The sequence below is a fragment of the Myotis yumanensis genome, unplaced genomic scaffold (genome assembly GCF_028538775.1).
Source record: "Myotis yumanensis isolate MYYU_CA2020_CCGP unplaced genomic scaffold, mMyoYum1.0.hap1 SCAF_5, whole genome shotgun sequence".
In the NCBI taxonomy this organism is placed as follows: domain Eukaryota; kingdom Metazoa; phylum Chordata; class Mammalia; order Chiroptera; family Vespertilionidae; genus Myotis; species Myotis yumanensis.
In genome coordinates, this window is record NW_027223756.1 from 72,020,436 (window position 1) to 72,043,390 (window position 22,955).

General features: G+C 40.7%; 1 protein-coding gene across 1 annotated transcript; it reads left to right on the forward strand.

The window, feature by feature from the left end:
* The first annotated feature begins 397 nt into the window (after positions 1–397).
* Positions 398–2,746, forward strand: LOC139011403 (disintegrin and metalloproteinase domain-containing protein 20-like). The gene has a single exon (XM_070416947.1). It carries the CDS (start codon positions 398–400, stop codon positions 2,744–2,746), a length of 2,349 nt encoding a protein of 782 aa, XP_070273048.1.
* The last annotated feature ends 20,209 nt before the right edge of the window (positions 2,747–22,955 follow it).

Sequence of the window (22,955 nt, forward strand, 5' to 3'; positions counted from 1 at the left end):
ACATGTTTTCATTGATCTTTAGGGAAAGAGGAAGGGAAAAGGAGAGAGACAAAGAAATAACAATGAGAGAAATATTGATCAGCTACCTCATGCACACCCCTACTGAGGATTGAACCCACAACCCAGACATTGAACCAGTTGTCCTCTTGGTGTATGCGATGACACTCAACCAACTTAGCCACATGATCCAGGTTACCTTACAATTTCTTAAGGGCAAATGCATGCAGTATTCTGAGTCATGACTTTAGCCCAACACTAATCCATACTAACTCTTATGTTTCTCTTCCTCCTCCACATTGGCCTTCCCATAACCGCCAACCCAGTCTCTACTCTGTATTTTCTCTTCCAGTGTGCTACTCTGATGGTATGAGCCTGCCAAAGAACAGATTCAAAGTCAATGCTGAATACCCAGCTCAGAGAGAACAGTGATGCTTCCTGCCCATCTATTTTACTCTCACCAATGGCTGTCTATGGTGGCTCCATAATGGCTGTGAGTGAGGCCCTGGTGTGTGTGAGGAACACTCTCCTGCCACTCTGGCTGGGGGTGATTCTGTTCCCATATGGATGGTTCCAGGCTGTGCACTCCCAACACCGTGGTGCCCCAGAAGTGGTGATTCCCTTGAAGGTAACAGGCACTGGCATTGGCATGAAGATTGGAGACTGGCTCTCGTACAGAATGCATTTTGGGGGCCAGAGGCACATTGTCCACATGAAGGTCAACAGGAATTTTCTATCCAGACACTTCCGAGTGGTTACCTACTCGGACCAGGGCGCTCTTCTTGAGGAACGGCCTTTCATTCAGAATGACTGCTACTATCATGGTTATGTGGAGGGGGACCCAGAATCTGTGGTTGCCCTCAGTACCTGTTTGGGAGGTTTACAGGGAATATTACAGACAAATGACATTCTTTATGAAATAGAGCCCAAGAGACTTTCTACCACATTTGAACATCTCTTATATAGGATAAAGAGTGAAGAGACACAGTTGCCACCCATGAAATGTGGATTAACAGATGAAGAAATAGCAAGACAATTGAACTTTCAGGAGAGTGCTAATTTCACTTTGATGCAGAGTGGGTATGAAGGCTGGTGGACTCATAGGCGGCTTCTTGAACTGGCAGTGGTGGTGGACCACAATCGCTATCTTCATCACCAAAGTAACACCACAGCTGTGCAGTATGAAGTATTACTTGTAGTCAATGGAGTAGCTAAGTTTTTGAGTTCACTGGATGTTGATGTGGTTTTAATGGGAATTGAGGTCTGGACTAAAAAAAATCTAATTCCAATAGATACCATATTGGTTCTCCTGGAGGAATTTTGCATATGGAAGAGTACTGGCTTTATTGATCGCATTCCCCATGATGTTGCACATCTTTTTATAAAGCGTGACTATGGTATTGCTGTTGGCTTAGCCTATCTTAAAACCGTATGTAAAAGCTATGCTAGTTGTGGAGTTGATAGTTTCATGAACGATGATGTGTATGATTTTACATACATTGTGTCACATGAGATTGGTCATAATTTGGGAATGGATCATGATGGACCAACTTGTACATGTGGACATAAAAGCTGCATAATGTTTCCAGAAAAAGCCAGTGCAACTAGATTCAGCAACTGCAGCTATGCTGACTTCATGGACATGATGGGCACCATAGCAAGGAAAAATTGTATGTACATTTCATCAAATACAGGAAACATCTTCACACTTGCACGGTGTGGGAACAGTGTGGTTGAAGGAGGAGAAGAGTGTGACTGTGGTGCTTTACATTTGTGTATGAAAGATCCGTGCTGTGAGTCAGACTGCACTCTCAGCCCTGGGGCTGCTTGTGCTTCTGGGCTTTGTTGCAAAGACTGCCAGATCCTGCCCACAGGCGAAGTTTGTAGACAAGAGGAAAATGAGTGTGATCTCCCAGAGTGGTGCAATGGGACATCCTACCATTGTCCAGAGGATGTGTACTTGCAGAATGGGATCCCATGCAAGGGTGGTGGCTACTGCTATGAAAAGAGATGCAATAACCGTGAAGAGCAGTGTAGGAATATTTTTGGCAAAGAGGCCAAGAGTGCAAATCAGAGTTGCTACAGAGCAATGAACACCCGAGGTGACCGTTTTGGGAACTGTGGTTTAAGGAACGCTAAGTATATAAAATGTGACATCTCAGATACCTTGTGTGGGAGGATTCAGTGTGAAAACGTGACAGAACTTCCCCTTCTGAGAGATCATTCTACTGTGCATTGGACTCAGTTCAATGACATCACCTGCTGGGGTATCGACTACCATTTTGGGATGACAGATCCTGACATTGGTGATGTGAAAGATGGGACAGAGTGTGGGGCAGAGCATATCTGCATCACAAGGAAGTGTGTCCATAGGTCACTTCTGGTAAATTATTGCTCACCTGAGACGTGCAATCTGAAAGGAGTCTGCAACAACAGGCAGCACTGCCATTGTAACTATGAGTGGGACCCTCCCTTTTGCCTGAAAGAAGGCAGTGGAGGTAGTATTGATAGTGGGCCTCCCCCACGGAAAACAATTAGGCAAAAAACCAATTACCTGCAACTAGTTTGGTTGATTCCTTTTATCCTTTCGTTATGCTTGTTAGTTTTGTGTTTTCTGATGCGAAGAAGAAAAGATAAGAGTGAAGAGCAGAGTGTGTCACTTTCAGCTGAGAAAGAAGAACAAAATGTCAAGACTTTACCTAGGGAAAACGAGCAAGACGTTGCAATTCCATCTAAGGAAGAACAATGAAATGTTCTACTGCATTTTAGAAAGAAAAGCAACAATTTACAATTACAAAAAAGTAACCAAATCATATAGAAATGTTACAGAATGTGCCACAGACCATTGACCTAATCGCTGCAAATTTTTATTATTTCAGATCATGAAACACTGGCCATTAAACAATTACTAGAGTATCCTAATTCTTAGAATATTGATGTTTTACATTATTTTGAATAGTGTTAGTGTTCAGTTGTTCGTGGAACTAGTCTCTTTGTGTTTCCTGAGCAAAGGTACAGCCAGTGGATAATGTGAATTTGTGTGTTTTTAATTGTGTCTCAATCCTTACCATCTTTGCCACTCGTACTCTTTGTCACACAGAAAATGCAAACATACAAATTAAATATCTTCCTTGCCAGTCCTCACATGATTAGTTTCGGCAATAGTTGGCAACTGGAGGGAGCCTGGAAACCTGGAAAATGTTTGATAACTACTCATGCCATTCTTGCCTCATTATCTGCTCTAACCTTTACAAGGATAGTAACTTTCAGTCTGCACATTATTACTACATACAATACAGTGGTGGGCAAAAGTAGGATTACAGTTTTCAGTCCACAGAAGTTTATTTATTATCATTTATTAATTACTAGAGACCCGGTGAACAAATTTGTGTACAGGAGGGGTCCCTTGGCCAAGCCAGCAATAAGGGCCAATCAGGGTCATCTTGCCCAGTCCCTACGGGAGTGATCAAGGCCAGCTGGTAGGAAGGCAGGAGGGACTGGAAGAGGTTGGTGGCTGGTGGAGGAGAGGGGATGATTGGGGCCATTGGCAAAGGAAGAGGGACCAAGGGAGATTGGCCTGCTGGCCCTGTTCAGGGCCATCAGGGCCGATTGGGGAGAGGGACCACGGGAGGTTGGGTGGTCATGGGAGTTTGGCTGTGGGAGCACACTGACCACTCTGCTCCCCTGCCGACCTAATTACCCCCAACTGCCCTCCCCTGCTGGCCTGAATGACCCTAAGGCTTTTATTAGTATAGATATGACCCTTCACAAAAAATTTCACTAACCCAGCTTTACAATAAGGGCTTGATGATTGAATCATTGGGGCCAGACACCAAGATTTCCTTTCTTTGAATAGCAGAGGGAATAATGATCTGTCTTTAAGTTGCCCTGAACATCAAATGAGATAATGACTTAGAAAAGTATAAAAGCACCATATAAAGACAACTGTCTTTTTCATGTACTGAAAAGACAATAAAGTGGTAAAATGATAAACACTATTTCCATTCTCCCCTTCCTTCCTTCCTTTACAGCCTTTATTTAAACTTTGAGATTTATAAAGGTTTCACTCCTATTTTCATTTCTTTACATTCAATATTATTTGTATTAGTTTCAGGTTTTATATTAGTTACAGAATAGTGGTTAGACAATCACATACTTTACAAAGTGTTCCCCAATATTTCCAGTACCCACCTGGCATCATACCGTCATTACAATACTATTAACTATTGCCTGTATTCCTATTTAAGTAACAATAGGTTTACAGGTTCCTTCCATCCAATCTTTTTTTTTCTGTTGCTCATTCTTCCTTTTCTTTCTCTCTTCTTCCCTCATTTTCTTTATATAGTATCTCCATTGGCCCTCCAAGCTCAACCAGGGCACTGGGACATGCTTAATCCATTTTACAGACCAGGAAACTGAGGCCAATTCCAGTTGGCTGCGGAACTGGTCTCAGTGCGCAGGGAGCCCTCACAGCTGTGCTCTCTGCCCTTCCTAAGGGGCAGCCAAGGGGCAAACAGAATAAACCTTCCATCAGGCCCCTGAGCCTCATTCTCAAGCACCTCTTCATGGCCTACCCTCCACATTCTCCAGAGCAGGCAGTAAAAGTCCCCACCTCTGAAGTGCAAAGGCCGCCCGGCCAGGTGCGGTTAGCGCCAGGAGCTTCTCTGAATCATGTCAGTCAGTGGGGCACCCAGCAGTGAGGCACCCCTCCACTGAGGTGGCATCGCCCCTCAACCTCCGCCTCAGGGCTGCCATCTGTGCCCCTCTGCCAGGTGTCCTGCCATGCCCCTTGTTCCCTGACAGGCATACCTGCATCCTGGGGCCACTGCAGAACCTCACTCTCTGCTCTCCACAGGAGATGCAGATCCCTGCCCTCCAGCCCCAATCCCGCCTTGCCAGATTTTTGCCTTTGATCTCTGACATTGGTGACAGCACACTCCTAGCAAGCCTGTTACCCAGAGGGGGACAGGGGTAGATCTTTGTCCAGAACTTTAGAGGTTGCAGTTGCATTTGCAGATGGCGCCCAGAGCCTGCTGGGGAAGGAAGCATCTGTGTGGAGTGTCCTCATAGAGGGACAGTGTGGTGCTGCTCTGCACCCCATGGGCCGTCCGCCTCCTGCCTGGTCACTTCACCAAACTGGGGCGCTCACCCAGGAGCCGCCCCTCAGGCAGCGAGGAAGTCAGGCCTCGTGCCTCTGCTAGGTCTCCAGCCTCACCTGGGTCACCTCCTTTTTTCCACAATCGGCCTTTATCCATCCCTATCTCCTGCAGTGCTTGCGCTCCAGGCCCGAAAGAAAAGGACCAAGGCCAAGAAGGACAAAGCCCAAAGGAAGTGAGCCTTGAACCCCCACATCCCATTCTCTGTGTCACATCTTGAACGGGCACCCTGTGGCCCAGCCACATGGCCTCCAGGTGGCCTGGTAGAGTCAGTCTCCGTGAAGCTGTGGATCTGTGGCCAGAGGCCTGGCCTGGTCTCAGCAACCCCATGCCTGCTGCAGAGTCCTGTTGGAGGAGGACCGGAGCCTGTCAGTCATTAGCTTCCCAACTCCAGAGGAGGCACCACAGGCTCATGTCCCAGCCCCAGGCCCAGCTCTCCTCGCCCACCCCCACTCCAGAGGTGGTGACCTTACAGACTACTGACCTAATTTGCATATCCCTCTCTTGTTATATAGGATTGATATTCAGAGTGGCTTTCCGTACAGCTAGTATTTTGTCAGATGTGCTTAATCCCCTTGAGCCAGTGAGATTTCAGTCTATTGTTGATAAGTAATGATTATGGCTTGGGAATATTTTAAGTCAGCCAAATAAGATACTTTCATTGTTATTGAGTGGGTGTACCCTAGCACATGTGAATAGACTTCTAATACACAATGATGATTAAGACCCAGGAGGAATCTTTTGCTTCTTTCTTTCCCTGGTCTCTTGTTAAATTTCTAGTGGTCTTCCGTTCACCTTGTTGCTATTAGGTTCAGGAGTTGACAGCCAACTCTTAAATGTTGAAAACTCTCCACTATTTTCAACAATACCTTGTTTGACTTCTCCATTCTGTGTACCAGTATAGTCAGTCTGCTCAGACAGAGCTCTTTCTATGATGGGAATCTCTCCAAAAGGAATATCTGTACCACTGCATAAGAGCTGTAGGGGTAGACAGTATATCTTTTTATCACAGCAGCATGCCCACTCTACAGTTTGATGTAAGAGAAATTTGATAGATCACGGTCCTCTTAGCTTGCCCTTCCTGGCATAGAACAATTGCTCAACAAGCAAGGTGGATTAAGCAAAACTGGGGACTCAATATTCTAGACCCATTGTACCTGAGGCATAACTCTCACCTTTTGAGTGACAGCTGCTCCTATGTAATGTATAATTCCCAAAACAGGATCTAGGGAAGCAATACATAAGTTTGAGGTTGCACACTTGTTGGATGAACCAGGGTGCTAGGCTGGAAACTTAAATGAACCCCCTTTTCTTGAACATATCCATCCAGAACACAGAAATCATCACTGACATAGGGAATGAGATTAAGTCATAAATCGAGTGCCACACTTTCTACTTTTACCAATTTTAGAAGATATAATTGGACACCTGTTTCTCTTATATAGCCTTAGATCAGTTTCCAAAGATATTAATTTTTAAATTTTTTACCAATTAATTGGTTGTTTCTAAGGAGAGAGTCTGCTAGCTCCACACACAATCAATCTAGAACTCACCTGACAGTTGGAAGAAGAAAAAAATACTATCAATACAGTCATATTATAAAGTTATGGCTATTAAGAAAGTAAAGAATGACCAGTGACATAGAATAGAGAGGTCAAATGGACTTTCAGTAGCTTCTGTTGGTCAACTAATATCCACATGAAAATGATGTATCATTAACTCTATCTCACACTATACATGAAGGCCAATTCCAGATTGATTGTAGTTTTCAGTGTCACAGGTATGTCAAAACACTATCAAATGAAAACATAAAAAAGTTAATTAATGACTATGGAGTAGGCAAGTTTACTTGACTGAAAACAAAATCTGAAAGAGAAAACATTAGTTGTTAAATAGAACTTTAAAAATAAGGGTGTCTGCTCCTCAAAAACATCATTAAAAAGTAAAAGTCTCTTGAATATTTGGAGACTATATTTGCAAAATGCATATATACAAAAAAGTTGTATACAGAATATATGTAATACTCCCTCAACACCGTATTTTAGAGAAAGACAGTGTTCATTAAATTAGTAAATTGGCCAAAAAATTAAGTCCCTTCTCAAAAAGGACAGCCAGTAAACATATGAAAGGGTGACCACATTTTTAGTCTTCAAAAACACATATTAAAACTGTGGTTTCGTAACACCAGAATGACTAAAGTAAAAGTTGTGACTGAACATATCTATATGTAAGCAAGGTTATGGACAGTTAAAACTCTAATACAATACATTGGTGTTGGGTGTGTAAACTGGTCGAAACACTTTGGAAAACTGCTTGTACTGTTTCCTATGCCTGAGCATATCATATACTCTGAGCAATTGCAATCTGAATTATAAGCTAGATAGAAATGTTACCAAATTTTCATTGAATGACAAATACTAAAGTGTGTATATTAATACTAATCATAATGCCCCCAAACTAAATATCAATAATTGTTCATCATCAGTGGTCTGGTGAAATAACTTGTGGTAAATTGACATGCTGGAATGAGATGGAATGCTCTAAAAATACATGTCACAACATGTTTGAGTTTACACACAAAATATTGAGTGAAATAAATGAGCTACAGCATAGTACATATAGGATAATCCCATTTACAAGAAGCACAGGACAGGTGAAACTAATCCAGGCTGTTAAAACTCAAGATAAGACTTATTCTTAGAGGGCACACAAAGTATGCATGTAACACTTAAGTACAAATTTTTTGAATAAGTAACATAAAATACAGAAATCTTGTTTAGTGTAAACATGTAAGTTTTGAAAATAAGACCTTCTGAAAGCATTTCCTGAGTGCTGTCTAGCTGTGTATAACTGCTTAACCCTTTTCCTTATTTTGGCTTAGAAAGAAATAATACAGTCTGACTTCTCAAATATATGGTTCAAGCCCAAATACATTGTTAATTACAGTAGGTGGAGCTTTTGTATGTTTTACTCAGAGGATTTTTATTTTTTTCAAAAATTTAAAGAATATATTTGAACCACATAAACAAACCAAAAGGTTTTACAGAAGAAAAAGTAATGTAACAATTTATGTAAATACCTAACATGTGATAAGCATGCTCTTACATCTAAAACAAAAAAAGATAACATTGGTATTATGCTATCTAATAATAGACAAAAATGGTAATTGACCATACCTTCACTACGCCTCCCATTGTCTAATCAGCACAATATGCAAATTAACCACCAACAAAGATGGTGGCTAATTTGCATACTGCAGGCAGGGAGAGACAGCGTGAGCTGCCAGCGCACTGCCATCCAGGGCAGGCCAGGGACAGAAGCCCCAGCAGCCGGCCTGCCTTGCCCAAGACCCGATCGCTGGTGGCAAGGCAGGCCTGCCCCAGAAGCCCCAGAAGCCACCTGATATGGTAGTAACTCTATCAGTAAGCACTCTGAAAGTCAGTGGCATAAATGCACCAATTAAAAGACAGATTATAAGGGTGAATCAAAAACAAAACCCACTTTAAATATAAAGATACATATAGATTAAAAGTAAATGAATTAAGCTACAGCCTGTTTTGCTCAGTGGATACAGCATTAGCCCGTGGTTTGATGGGTCCCAGGTTCAATTCCAGTCAAGGCCATGTACCTCAATTGCTGGCTTGATCCCCAGTCCCTATCAAAGCATGTGCGGGAGGCAACCAATCAATGTGTCTCTCCCTTTCCCTTCACTCTCTCTAAAATTCAATGGAAAAATATCCTTGGGTGAAGATTAACAAAAACAAAGTAAATGGGTTGAGTAACATTAAAGAGATTATAAGAAAAATATATTCCAAATTTTGTTAGTTGTATAATGGTTATGTTTAAATTATTAACACCTAAGAAATTGGATGAAGGGTACATATAATATGCTGTAGTATTTTATAGGTTTTTTTACATGTATGAGATTATTTCAAATTAAATTATTAAAAAATTAAAAATTAATAAAGTATTAATTGAAATGTGTATGCATTACATGAAAAATCTCCTAATTGCTTCTAGCATAAGTTATTAAATTGTGCTAAAATTTACAATGGTTCAATTAAAAAATATCTTAATTCTAAATGATATAATAGAAAATATATAATAGTGCAGTTATAAGCACTTATATGAAAATAACAATTTAAAGAAGTGAATTTAAAGAAGGGATTAGCCAAAGAAAATATATGCACAACCCATGGACACAGACAACAGTATAATGATGGCTAGAGAGAAGTGGGGGGCAAGGACTGGGTAGAGGGGGCAAAAGGGGGGAAATAGGGACATCCTATATAATAATAATAAAAGGCTAATAAGCACATTGACTGAATGGCAGAATGACCGGTTGCTATGATATGCACTAGCCACCAGGGGGCAGATGCTCAATGCAGGAGCTGCCCCCTGGTGGCCAGTGCACTTCCACATGGGGAGTGCCACTCAGCCAGAAGCTGGCTCATGTCTGGCCAGCGCAGTGGTGGTGGCAGGAGCCTCTTCCACCTCCGTGGCAGCACTAAGAATGTCCAACTAATGGTTTAGACCTGATCCCGTGGGGGCCTAAGCATTTAGTCGGACATCCCCCGAGGGCTCCCTGGCTGCCAGAAGGATGTCTGACTGCAAGCTTAAGCCTGATCCTCTGGGGAGTGGGCCTAAGTCGAAAGGTGGACATCCCCCAAGGGGTCCTGGACTGTGAATGGGTGCAGGCTGGGCTGAGGGACAACCAACAAAGTGCACAAATTTTTGTGCACTTGTCAAATATATATATATTTGACATTAAAGTGTGCATTAAAGAATTCTCTAATATAAAACATTTAAAATGTGGAGGATACTTTTTCAAGATACAGAAACAATTGTTAAGATAGACACACTCACAATTCTTATAAAAACATGCTGGCAGAAGGTAAAATTCACCTGAGCACTCACTTCTCAGATGTGCAAAAGCCTATGAAGTTGTTAATCACTGGATACTGGTTCCCACTTTGCACAGTTTAAGTTTCAGCACTGATTGGCATGAATTATGAATTACACAATTAATTACTGCTATTTTCAGTGTTTTAGCCAAGGTTCCATACAGAATGCATCTATTTAATATGAATACCTAAAACAGCAACATTATCTATAATAATAAAGGTATAATATGCTAATTAGACCAGACGTCCTTCCTGATGTCTTTCCAGATGACCTTCCAGACGAAGCCCCAGGGGCCGAGGCAGAGGTGGCCACTGCAGTGGGTGGAGGCCGAGGCAGAGGCAGAGGTGGCTGCCGCCACAAAAGCGAGGATAGAGGCAGCCACCGCAGCAGCGTGGGCCAAGCCCCTTGCATGAATTTTGTGCATCGGGCCTCTAGTCCTATCATCATCCTATATAATAAAAGTGTAATATGCAAATTGTCCCTAACATCAGAATGACTGGGAATGACTGGTCACTATAACACACACTGACCACCATGGGGCAGACACTCAATGCATGAGCTGCCCCCTGGTAGTCAGTGCACTCCCACAGGGGGAGCTCTGCTCAGCCACAAGCCAGGCTGACAGCTGCCAGCACAGCGTTGGTGGCAGGAGCCTCTCCTGCCTCCTCAGCAGTGCTAAGGATATCTGACTGCAGCTTAGGACTGCTCCCCGCTGGCAAGTGGACATCCTCCGAGGGGTCCCAGACTACAAGAGGGCACAGGCCGGGCTGAAGGACCCCCCCCCCCCCAAGTGCACAAATTTTTGTGCACTGGGCCTCTAGTATATAATAAAAGGGTAATATGCAAATTGACCCTAACAGCAGAACAAGCAGAACAACCACTTCACCCATCACTATTGTGCTGGGCTGCATATCTGGCGCTTCGGCCAGGTGGGTCATGCTGTACTCTCTGTTCCCAGAACACATAGATAGGAAGGTAGTCACTGTACTGATGCTGTGCTGTGTTGGGAACAAATTGTGTAAACAAGGCTTTGTAACTAACTTTGTGGTTTTTACAAATAAAAATGCTGTAACTCCTGTAGTCGGTTCTGCAGTTCAGCCTTTGCTTCGGCAGGGTGCTGTAACTGTAGTCACTGGCCAGCTAAACAAAGGCTCCTAAATCTTGATCTGAGTCCCTGGTAGTCATCTCCGTGGGTTGACCCATTACACTATGAATTGCACTGACCACTTCTTGGTACCTTCCACAGCCGGCAGGCTCCCATCCCCCAGTGGTGAATAGGAAACCATGGGTGGGTGGCAGGAAATGACGCCTCTGACCCACCAGCAGACCCACACACACAGGGCAATTAGGAGGCAAGGGCAGGGCTGGCAAGCAGGTGGTAGGGCCACCTCTTGGTCCCTCCAATCAACAAATGGTGAATGGGGGAGTAGGGGTGGGTGGGGGGAGATGTGGCAGTGCCAGGCCAAGGCCCCCGCACGCTGTCACTCCACACACAGAGGTCAACCAGCGGCAGAAGCAGGGCTGGTCAGTGGATGGAAATGGCTGACCTCTCAGTCCCTCCCCCAAACCCGCAGGCTCTGATCACCCATGGCATACCAGTTTCCATTAGTGAAAAGACGCCAACAATAGAACAGCCTGGAAACAGCAAGTCTTTTTGCTTATTGATTCTTTATTGCTGGGCTCTAGAGAAATAATGGCCAGGTTCCCTGTTGTGTCCCTCAGAGCCCCATCTCTCCTCCTCAGCTCAGCACTGCTGATCATTGGGTGTCCCAGAGCAAGAGGGAGAGAAAAGCCGGACTTAACAACACCACCCACCCGAGGGTTGGGGGTAACAGAGGGACGTGGTGACGGTATACAGACTTTGGAGTCACACAGACTCTGTCAGTTAGACCTGTGTAACCTCTCTCAGCCTCGGTTTCTTCATCTATGAAATGGGTATGATAATAGTACCAGCCTCAATGGAATGTTACAGGGTGTGCATAAGATTATGCACGTAAGGCTCTCAGCTTGGTGCTTGACAGGTACTAAGCACTCACTGTTGTCACTGTGATTATCTGACCACTGCCCTCACTGGGCTTATGAACCCCATAATTGGCAATGTAGGCAGGTGTGGAAATTGCCTGTTTGGTGTCCTAGGGTCCCTGGGAGAACTCAGATTCTAGATTCCGGGTTCCCAGGCAAGATGGCTCTGCAATATGAAACCCCTGAGGGCCAGAAGCCCAGCCGGGTCCCAGCATATGCTCACTGGGTCTCTGGGGCAATACCTGCTGCCTTCGCTCTCTTCCCAGCACTGTCCTGTCCTGCCTCAGTTGTCACTCATGCCAGGAATCCCTGTGTCATCTGTGTGCACATCTGTTCCCCAGCAGCCCCCACTCCGGGTGCCTCCCACCTCTGCCCTGGACTTGGGCAAATCACTTAACCACTCTGTACCTTTGTTTTCTCATCTGAAAGCTGGAAATAATAGTGTTGGTCTCCTGGGGTTGTTGATCAAACCAGGTCACCAGGTGAAGCACTTAGAAGAGTGCTGAGGCCTGTATTAAGTGACCATTCAGTGTCAGCTGTTCTGTTATTACTGTTGAAAGGGAAATCTCCTAGGATAGCAGTTCTCAACCTGTGGGTCGCGACCCCTTTGGGGGTCGAATGACCCTTTCACAGACTTCGCCTGAGACCATCGGAAAACACATATATAATTACATATTGTTTTTGTGATTAATCACTATGCTTTAATTATGTTCAATTTGTAACAATGAAAATGCACCCTGCATATCAGATATTTACATTACGATTCATAACAGTAAGAAAATTACAGTTACGAAGTAGCAACGAAAATAATTTTATGGTTGGGGGTCACCACAACATTAGGGACTGTATTAAAGGGTTGCAGCATTAGGAAGGTTGAGAACCACTGTCCTAGGAGTAGGGGTTCTACTAGGTGCCACTGTCTTGTAAAAATCCTGAATGGGAATCTTCAGCCTCTTTCAGAAACTATGAGCTCATTAGCATAATAAACCACCTGTGAAGGACCTTTTAACTCCTACAAGTGTTAACAATGAGTAAAAAGCTTGAGGGCCTGAATGTCTGTCCTGTATAGCAATAGGTTGCTGGTTAGGTTCCCTGTCAGGACACATGCCCCAATTGTGGGCTCAATGTTTCTTTCTCTCTTTCTTCCTCTCTCTCTCTCTCTCTCTCAAATAAATGAAAATGGATTTTTAAAAATAAAGTTAGAAGTGAAGCCATTATGGTCCCATGGCTGCACACTCTAGAAGAAAATATAACTCAGCAAGAATAAGAGACTTTAAAAAAGAAAAAGGAAATTATAGCAATAAAAATAACATACAATTCCAATGAGGAAGAAAACGGGAAAATAAAGGAATCCGTGTGGCTACAGTGAAAATTGCTAATGAACCTACATTTTAAAAGTCAAACTGGGAAAAATGTATTTGCAGCAAATATTCTATAAATACTTAGTATCTTGAACATATAAGAGCTCACACAAAGCAAATCAACCGAACAGCAGAACGACCAGAGGAACGACTGGTCTGTTTGAAGCGCCCTGACCACCAAAGGGCAGATGCTCAACGCAGGAGCTTTTACACTTTTGAGTATGCAAAACAGAGTTTAATTTTTTATTTATTAATTATTGTATTATTTTCCATACAAATATCTGTAAACCTACTTTAGCCCCTCTTTCGATAAGAAGGTACAACTTATTCTGACTGCCTTCTTTCACATAGCATAATACTCTCTAGGTCCTTCCAGGCATCTCAAAGAGTACGAGCTCAGTCTTTCCTAAACTGCATAGTATTTCATTGTGTAAATGTACCACAGCTTTTTTATCCACTCATCTACTGATAGGCACTTGGGCTGTTTCCAGATCTTAGGGGTTCTAAATCTTTGTGATTGATAATTCGGGATTCTTATAATTGGAATACCTGGGTCAAATGACAATTTAATTTTTAAAAAATTTTTGAGAAAATTCCTATTTTCCATAGGGGCTGCACCAGTCTACATTCCCACCAACAGTGTACAAGTGTTCCCCTTTCTCTTTTTTATTAACTCCTCCAATTTCCTATCTTGCCTTTCTCTAATAATTGCAATGCTTGCCATTTTATTCCATCTGTCAGATTTATCAGGCCCCCATACATTATCAAATATTATTAACTTGGAAGGCTCTACATGCTTTGAGTACAACCTGAAAAATTATCTAATGGTTAATATTTTCTCAATCCCAAGATGAAACCCCCAAAATATCAGAAAATAAAGGATATAAATCAGAGCTCAACTATTTTCTCAGGAAACCATATAAATATTGCATTATTTTTCAGCTTCTTCCAGTTTATTTTTTCCTATATATTGGACTAATTGAATTTAGATAATTGATTCTTACTATAAACATTAACAAAGATTTCTAACACTTTATGTAAACCTTCATCACTACACACCTTAAATAATCAAATAGATTTACAGTGTTTATCATATGAAAATGTATTTTGAATATAGTCAGGTGGTCTTTTGAAATACTTAGGTAGCCCCTTTGGTTGCTCACATTTTACTCATAAACAAATGCAGTTATTTATCAGCAACAATCTAAAAAACCAGATTTCACCTTTGAGTATTGGAGTGTTACTCCTGCCCAAAGCTAATAAACTAAAATATGTGATATACAATTTCTTGATTGTCCCAAATACATGAAGCAACAAAAATTACAAACTCAACAAATCAATGACTAACATAGTCTTAAATAAATAAATAGTTTTCAAGTATTTATTGGTCATCAAGACAAAATCCAAACAATAAGAAGCTCATCTTTTATACCTGGTTAAAGACTTGTAAGCAAGATGAAATAAAGAATCAATTATGAAAAGAAAACCACATAGCAAAATTAAGTTAGCTAAACTAATCCTTAGTATATTCTTCTAATTAAGAGTAGGAAAGAAAAGAATAGAAAATTGCGTATTACCAAATTTTTCATATAATGCATATGATAGTCTCATATATTTATGCCTCCTACTCTTCTAATCTATAAATAAATGAATGTTACTGCAGAACCATTAAATTAAGCCAAAGAAATTCAAAACATCAGGGTCAAATTTTGTTCTATGGGATCTATTTGTAAGCAAAGCTGTGGAAAAATGAGAAAATGGAATGAGGGGAAATGAGAAAGTCCATTTCAGGGACAAATGCAGGCCTGTATTTACTAAAATGAAAGGGAAATGGCAAGTTACTGGAAGACAATGCCAGACAAAATTTCCTATGTTCCACAGCTAAACTCTCAAGGTCACTAAATAACTAAATTTGTATTTATGGTTTATCCCAGCTAATCTGCTAAATGTCCAGATTAGCATTTTCATCTACTAGCTAGTCAAATTAATAATTAATTTGATTCCCACACTCTGTTTTATGAACCTCTCTCTTCCTCTAAATTTTGTCTTTTCTTCTGACAGTTTAATACTGTTCTCCCTTTGAGATGAAGTAGCTTTGTATGCAGATATTTAATGTCTCTGAGATATTATTTGACTTGAGGTCTGGTGCAAGAAATTTGTGCACGGGAGCTGGAGGGTCCCCTCAGCCGAGCATGCACCTTCTCCAATCCTGTCTCTCCTACCTAGCTGCTCTCTCTAGCAGACTGCTTCACACACTCCATCCTGGCTGCTCTCTCTCCATACTCAAGCAGACTTCTCACTCCATCCTCAGCCGACTAGACTGGTCAGTAACCTACTTTTATACCATTTAGACAAAGAAGGCTTCTTGGCAATAGTCACATCAGCCATATTGGCTACTGAAGGACACAGTGTACTATGTGTCCTTGCACCCACTTATGGTATCATGGCCTGCTTAGGATTCCCAGGCTCAGAGTCCTTGAACATTCCATTTAGGCTCATGCCAAGAGCAGCCTTTGAACATTCTGGTGTATTGATAACAAGGCCTCTGTGCTCCCACCGGCCTTGACTATCTTGGAAACTGGCCTGGTTCCAACACCCTGGTCGGGATTTATAGAGGAGGCAAGCAATCGATGTGTTTCTCTCACATCGATGTTTCTCTCTGTTTTTCCCTCTCTCTTGTATTCTCCCTAAAAATATCAGCAGATAAGGATAAAAAATAAAAAGGGGCAAAGATGTATATAACTCTATATTATATGTAACTATGACAGCAAATGAATATATTGAAAGAGACACCAGAAAAATGTCAAGCGCAGAAGAACTTGGCCTAAAATTACTATTTCAGATGTTCTTAATAATGAATAATGTTTTAAACTCCAGAACATCCTATATAATAAAAGTGTAATATGCTAAGTGTCCAACCAATCATTCGACCATTCAACTATTGCACCAGTCACTATGATGCACACTGACCACCTTAGATTAGCTTGCTACTGGGGTCAGGGAGATTGGGACTGGGCAAGATAGGCGAGACAAGCCCTGGAGCCATCCCAGTCCCTCCTGAGCCAGAAAACCTCCTGTGGTCCCTCTCCCACCCGCTGGCCCCCATTGGCCCAATCAGGACTGGCAAGATGGCCCCCATCAACCCTTATCACCACCAGTGCAATAATTCATGCACCGAGCCTCTAGTAGACTAATAAAGTCACTGATCCTCATAAGATTGTGTTTCCGATTATAAAACTAGACATCCAATTTTTCCATAACTAGATGACTTTGAGAAGTAAACAGTTTCCTCCAGAAACTCTACAAATCAAAAGAAGATGATGCCTGATATAGATTGCTTGCTCACAAGATCTTTGAGTAAATATATATGATCTTGAAAATGGACATCCATTTGAGTTAGATTTAATATATATTTTCTTCTCTAGCTTATTTTCTTTTATTTCATTCCCATCATTTTTGGATCCCTTTACATTTTTTCTTATTTTTTAATTTATTTATTTTTATTGTTGAGGGTATTACAGGTGTCCCCCACTTTTCCCAGTGCCCCCCTCCACCCTGTTCCTGCCCCACCCCAGACATTCACCACACTATTGTCTGTGTCCATGGGCTATGTATATATGCATATAAGTTCCCCAGTTCTTCACTACCCATTTCCTATCCCCACCTTCACTCTGAAATTTGTCAGTCTGTTCCATCCTTCTCTGTCTCTGCATCTATTTTGTTCATCAGTGTATTTTGTTCATTAGATTCCACATATTAGTGAGATCATGTGATACTTGTCTTTCTCTGACTGGCTTGTTTCACTTAGCTTAATATTCTCCAGGTCCATGCACACTGTTTCAAATGGTAAGAGTTCTTTCTTTTTTCAGCAGCATAGTATTTCATTGTGTAGACGTAACACAGGTTTTTTTTAATCCACTCACCTGCTGATGGGAAGTTAGGCTGTTTCCAAATCTTAGTTATGAACATCAGGTGCATGTATCCCTTCTGACTGGTGTTTCTGATTTTCTGGATATATTCCTAGAAGTGGGATCACTGGGTCTAATGTGAGTTCCATATTTTATTTTTTTGAGGAAACTTCATACTGTTTCACAGTGGCTGTTCCAGTGTCCATTCTGACCAGTAGTGCACTAGGTAGTGTTCCCTGTTCTCCACATCCAGGCCAAAATTGTCCTCTGTTGATTTCTTGATGATTGTCATTCTGACAGATGTGAGATTATACCTCACTGTTGTTTTAAGTTGAATCTCTTGGATTATTAGTGACTTTAAGCATTTTTTTCATATGTCTTTTAGCCATCTGTATGTCCACTGTGGAGAAGTGTATATTTAGGTCCTTTGCCCATTTTTAATTGGATTTTGTTATGTTGTACGACTTCCATATATATTTTAGAAATTAGCTCCTTATCAGATGTATCATTCGCAAATATGTTATGCCATGCAGTGGGATCTCTTCATTTTGTTGATGGTTTCTTTTGTTGGATTTTGTTGAATGCTTTTTCTGGATCTACTAATATGATCATGTAATTTTTGTCTTGCAATCAGTTTATGTGTTGTATCACAATTATTGATTTGAAAATACTGTGCCAATCTTACGTTCTCATAATACATCCCATTAGGTCATGATGTATGGTCATTTTAATACATTGCTGGACCTGATTTGCTAACATTTTGTTAAAGATTTTAGCATCTATGTTCATCAGGCATGTTGGCCTGTAATTCTCTTTCTTTGGAGTGTCTTTATCTGTTTTTGGAATTAGGGTAATGCTAGCCTCATAGAAAGAGCTTGGAAGTGTTCCTTTCTCTTGAATTTTTGGGAATAGTTTGAGAAAGATAGATATTATTTCTTCTTTGAATATTTGGTAAACTCTGAGTACCTCAGAACATGATCTAATTTGGGAATAAGCTCATTGGAGACAAAAGACTTAATTAAGATTAGGTAATACTGGAATTTGGGGAGGGTGGCTAATTCAATATTTAAAGTGGCAAATTTAGGCAAGGGAAAAGAATCGTGTCCAAACTGAATCATGCTGCACATGGCCAGGAACAACTGGGAGTCAAAAGAGAAGCCCAGAATAAATCCTTCCCTAGTATCTTCAGAGATTGTGACATTTTGGACACTGATTTTGGAATTCTAACCTCTAGAATATTCAGGCAATCCATCTCTATGCAGTCACTCATCTTGTGGTGCTTTATTATAGTAGCCCTAGGAAAACACAAGGGAGAATTTAGCACAGTCGTAGTTTTCAGTAGACTCTTTAGAAACTAGTTGTGATTAAAGCCAGAGAAAAAGTGAAAAATTCCATGACGGAATAAATGAAAATTTGTAATGGACTTACTACACTGGAGGGAAAATAGAAAGACACTGACAGGTATCCAGCAGGCAGACATTACCAACCACCCTGTCCCACAGGTAGGATACTGAATATGAGTCTGCCCATGTTGGCGATTTTAAAGTGCCAGCTAGTCAATTTACGTATTAAATGTATTCCCACTCTACTTTTTACTCATCTCTCTCTTCTTCAAATATCAGTGTCCTCCTGACAGTGGTTTTCTTCACAAATGAGACATATTTATGTGCAGATATGAAATGTCTCTGTTATTTCATTGACATTATAGAGAAAAGTTACTGATGATTACTGATGTTTGAATTCTAATTCTGATGTAAAATATTCTAAATTGTGTTAAAACTTTTTCAGGAACTTGACATACTTGAACAACAGTATAGTTCATTGTTGAGGAAATAATCTGAGTGTAATCAATATTATTGAAACAAAAATGTTTGTACTGTAGGAAGCACATAGGATGGGGAAAGTCACATTTATTCCTATTGAAAAGTGGTTAAAATTAAAGTTTAATGGAGATGATGGAGTCACAATGAGGAGGAACTTTGAGTAGTTGCCATGGTCAGTAGAACTGGGAAAGTCTTACTGCTAGGTAACTACAACTAGAATGTAATCAATCCAGAGACAAAAAAGGGGTCATCTCAAATGAAAAAAAAATACAACCTATCAATGAGTATGGCTTTAGCTAGAAAGGACCATGGAACCATTAAATTTTCTGCTGGTAAGTAACTCAAGAATTTCATGTAAAGGAAAGAAGCAGTTAGATTTGTGTATGCATGAATATAAACACACACACACACACACACACACACACACAGACAAGAATCTTTACCAAGTATTCACCTCTTGAGGGGTATCTATGACACTTATGATTTCCTATTCCAGTATCTTTTACTTGGTTGAAAGGTACAAAATGGTGCTTTAATTGAGAGTTACTCATATTTTAGGAAACTGTGACTTAACACATTGTGCACCAGTATTTATTGCTAGCTTTACCCAGTGGCCACATAAGTTTCTATTGAACAAATACAGAAAATGTTTTACAAAGTACCATACTTTAAAACGATATTTGCTTGTAAGAACATGTAATCAATAACTTCAAAATGCAATGTGTATTTAATTTTAAGGTGTAACTTTAAAAATTATGTAAAACACTGTGTAATATGAAAACATGAGAATGCTCATGATCCACCTGCAATGTGTTAAGCTATCAATAAGAGTGAGAAGGGACTCATTCATGGATAATAAAGACCATTACAAACTTTTGAACAATAATAGATACAGAGGCAGAGCTGCCTCAAACTGATTGTCAAACTGCAGTGGGAAGGCCAGGGAGGGTTGGGGGGGAGGAGGGAGGGGATTAAGAGATCAACCGAAGGACTTGTATGCATCCATATAACCATAACTAATGGACATAAGACACTGGGGGGTAAGGGAGGGCAGGGGTTTGTCAAGGGCGGGGGGGAAAAAAAGGACACTTATCTAATACCCTTTGTAATACTTTTAGCGAAAAAAAAAAAAAAGAAAAAAAAAGAGTGAGAAGGGAGGTGTTAATTAAGGTACAGAAGTTGGTCAATTTGACAAAACTGTGGGGATATAAAAAAGAATTTTTCAATGTCTTTTACATATTGTAATATGTACCATAATGTTCAGTCAGCAATAGGCAATGATGGTACTTGAATAGTAACATGGGTTATATGGATATTACTTATATGTGTTTATATCTTACTAGAGGCCCAGTGTATGAAATTCATGCATGGCGGGGGAGTCCCTCAGCCCAGGCTGCACCATCTCCAATCCAGGACCCCTTGGGGGATGTCCAATTGCCGGTTCACCACTGACCGCTCTGCCTGCCTGCCTGGTCACCCCTAATCACCTCTGCCTGTGTAATCACCCCTAACCACCGCTGCCTGCCTTCCTGATCACTCCTAACTGCTCCCCTGTTTGCCTGATCTCCCCAAACCACCTCTGTCTGCCTGCTTGATCACACCTAAATGCTCTCCTGCTGGCCTGAGCTCCCCTAACTGCTCCCCTGCCAGCCTGATCGTCCCTAACTGCCTCTGCCTTGGCCCCTGCATCTGAGACCCAAGCTTCCCTCCCTCTGGCCAGCCACAGGCACTTGGGACCTGGGTCAGCTTTGCCCAGGCCAGACTTTGTCAAGAAGGATGTCTAGAAGGTCATCTGGAAGATATCCGGTCTAATTAGCATATTTCCCTTTTATTATTATAGATTATACTCTTAAGGAAAATGTTTTTAGCACGATGTAAAATGTAACAAAATCAAACTAGAAAGGTAGCAGTTAGAGATGGGAGTGCACTGAAGACAACATAAAATACCATCAGAAATGCCAAGGAAATCAAAAGGATGGAGGAAAGCTTTGTTGGGGGTAATATTTTCTCATGAAACACTAACATCTGAATCCCCACAGTTTTAGGAGTGCAAGATAATTCTCAACTTCAACCTTCATATAAGTGTATTTTTAACATAAGCAAAAATACATACATATATATATATATATATATCATATGAAAAATATAAACTATTTGCCGCAAAAAAATGCAAATACTTATGAAAATGAGAAATCTGGTACAAGCCTTTCTGATAATACTAATTTATTACTTTCTTCCATGAAAAAAAAAGAAAATACATTCTGTGCAGACACTGCACTTACACATTTGGGAAACATAATTAAATAATGCAGGCCTAAATAAATGAATGGTCTTGAGCACAAATTTTGACACAGTGGTTGGGGCAAAGGTACATATTAGAAAATTTTCAAATTGCATTCAATAATTTACATGCCCATGGCAGTTTTTATTTATAGCATGAATGTAGACCATCATCATCATCATCAATAAGTACTGAGAGCATTTAAAGTAAGAACACCAAGAACCCCCTGAACAGATTGAAAAAGCACATGAAAGCGAACTCTCCATGAGATCTAAAATACACTGATCAAATCTGCTTCACATAGTAGGTAATATAAAAATTAAAAATGCCTAATTAAGGAACTTTCATCTCCTAGATTATGTACTCATTTATTTTATCGGCATTTAATGTACCTTGAAATCTTTACTCTGTAATCATTTTTCCTGTTATATACAGTATAAATTCTTCCTTTCTATGTTCACACTTTTTCATGGAAAACTCTTTTTTTTCCACTTAATTCTACTCAACCTACAGGTTAGAAATTTGAAGGCCAATGGATACTTTGACACTTGCAATTAGGCACACTGAGATGTAAAACAGAACACAGGAAGGAGTTAGGACAAGAAATAATTTGTTGTATGGACATAGACAGAAGTAGGCAAAAGTACATCAATACTAATAATAAATAAAGCAATGATAATAACTAATATACAGTACAACTTCTATATAACTGACTAATTCAGATGAGGGGGTATTTGCTAAGGTCAAAATTCCACTATATAATAAAGTAGGTATTCTGAATATGTATGTTAAAAATGTGACAATTTTATTAGTTTACTTCTTTTTGGTTATATAAACACATTTGTGTAATTAAAATTAAGTATGTATGAAAAGCTTAATTTCACAGAAAATTTTTCCTTATTTATTATTTTAATTGTAAATTTATACTGAATAGGTCTAATACATGCATGCATTCATCAGTCACCATGAGCTAACAAATGCACACATCTGGGGTATGGCTTAGTGCATGTTGGAACATTGGCCAGCATGCATTAAAACTCCTGCAGAAAGTCAGCCACATGCCAATGGACCCAAGTACCCCATGTAATATAGTGTAATCATGGGCTAATCATTCACCAAACACTGTTTATTACCAGTGACTCCTGATTTTAAATATGTAGACTATAGTTGTAGATATGTAATATTTATTTCTTTTGATGAAATTAATATAGTGTTTTTCCCCAATATATGGTCTATTCACTAAAATTGTTAAAAATAACAGTGAATTACTTACATACCTTAACCTAATAATTATAAGCAAAGTTTGGTTTAAAGCATTGTGGACATTTGAAGTTGGGGATGACCAGGCTTGGGGGGAGGGTAGTTGGGAGCTATTAGGCTGGCAGGGGGATAGTGAGGGGCAACCAGGCTGGCAGATGGGGGCAGTTGGGCACAATTAGGCTGGCAGGGGGGCCATAAAAGGCGACCAGGCCAGCTGGGGAGGGGTGGAGGCGAAGTTAGGG

Excerpts from the sequence above, each read along its gene's own strand:
- LOC139011403 (XM_070416947.1), top strand. The coding sequence starts at position 398 with ATGCTGAATACCCAGCTCAGAGAGAACAGTGATGCTTCCTGCCCATCT.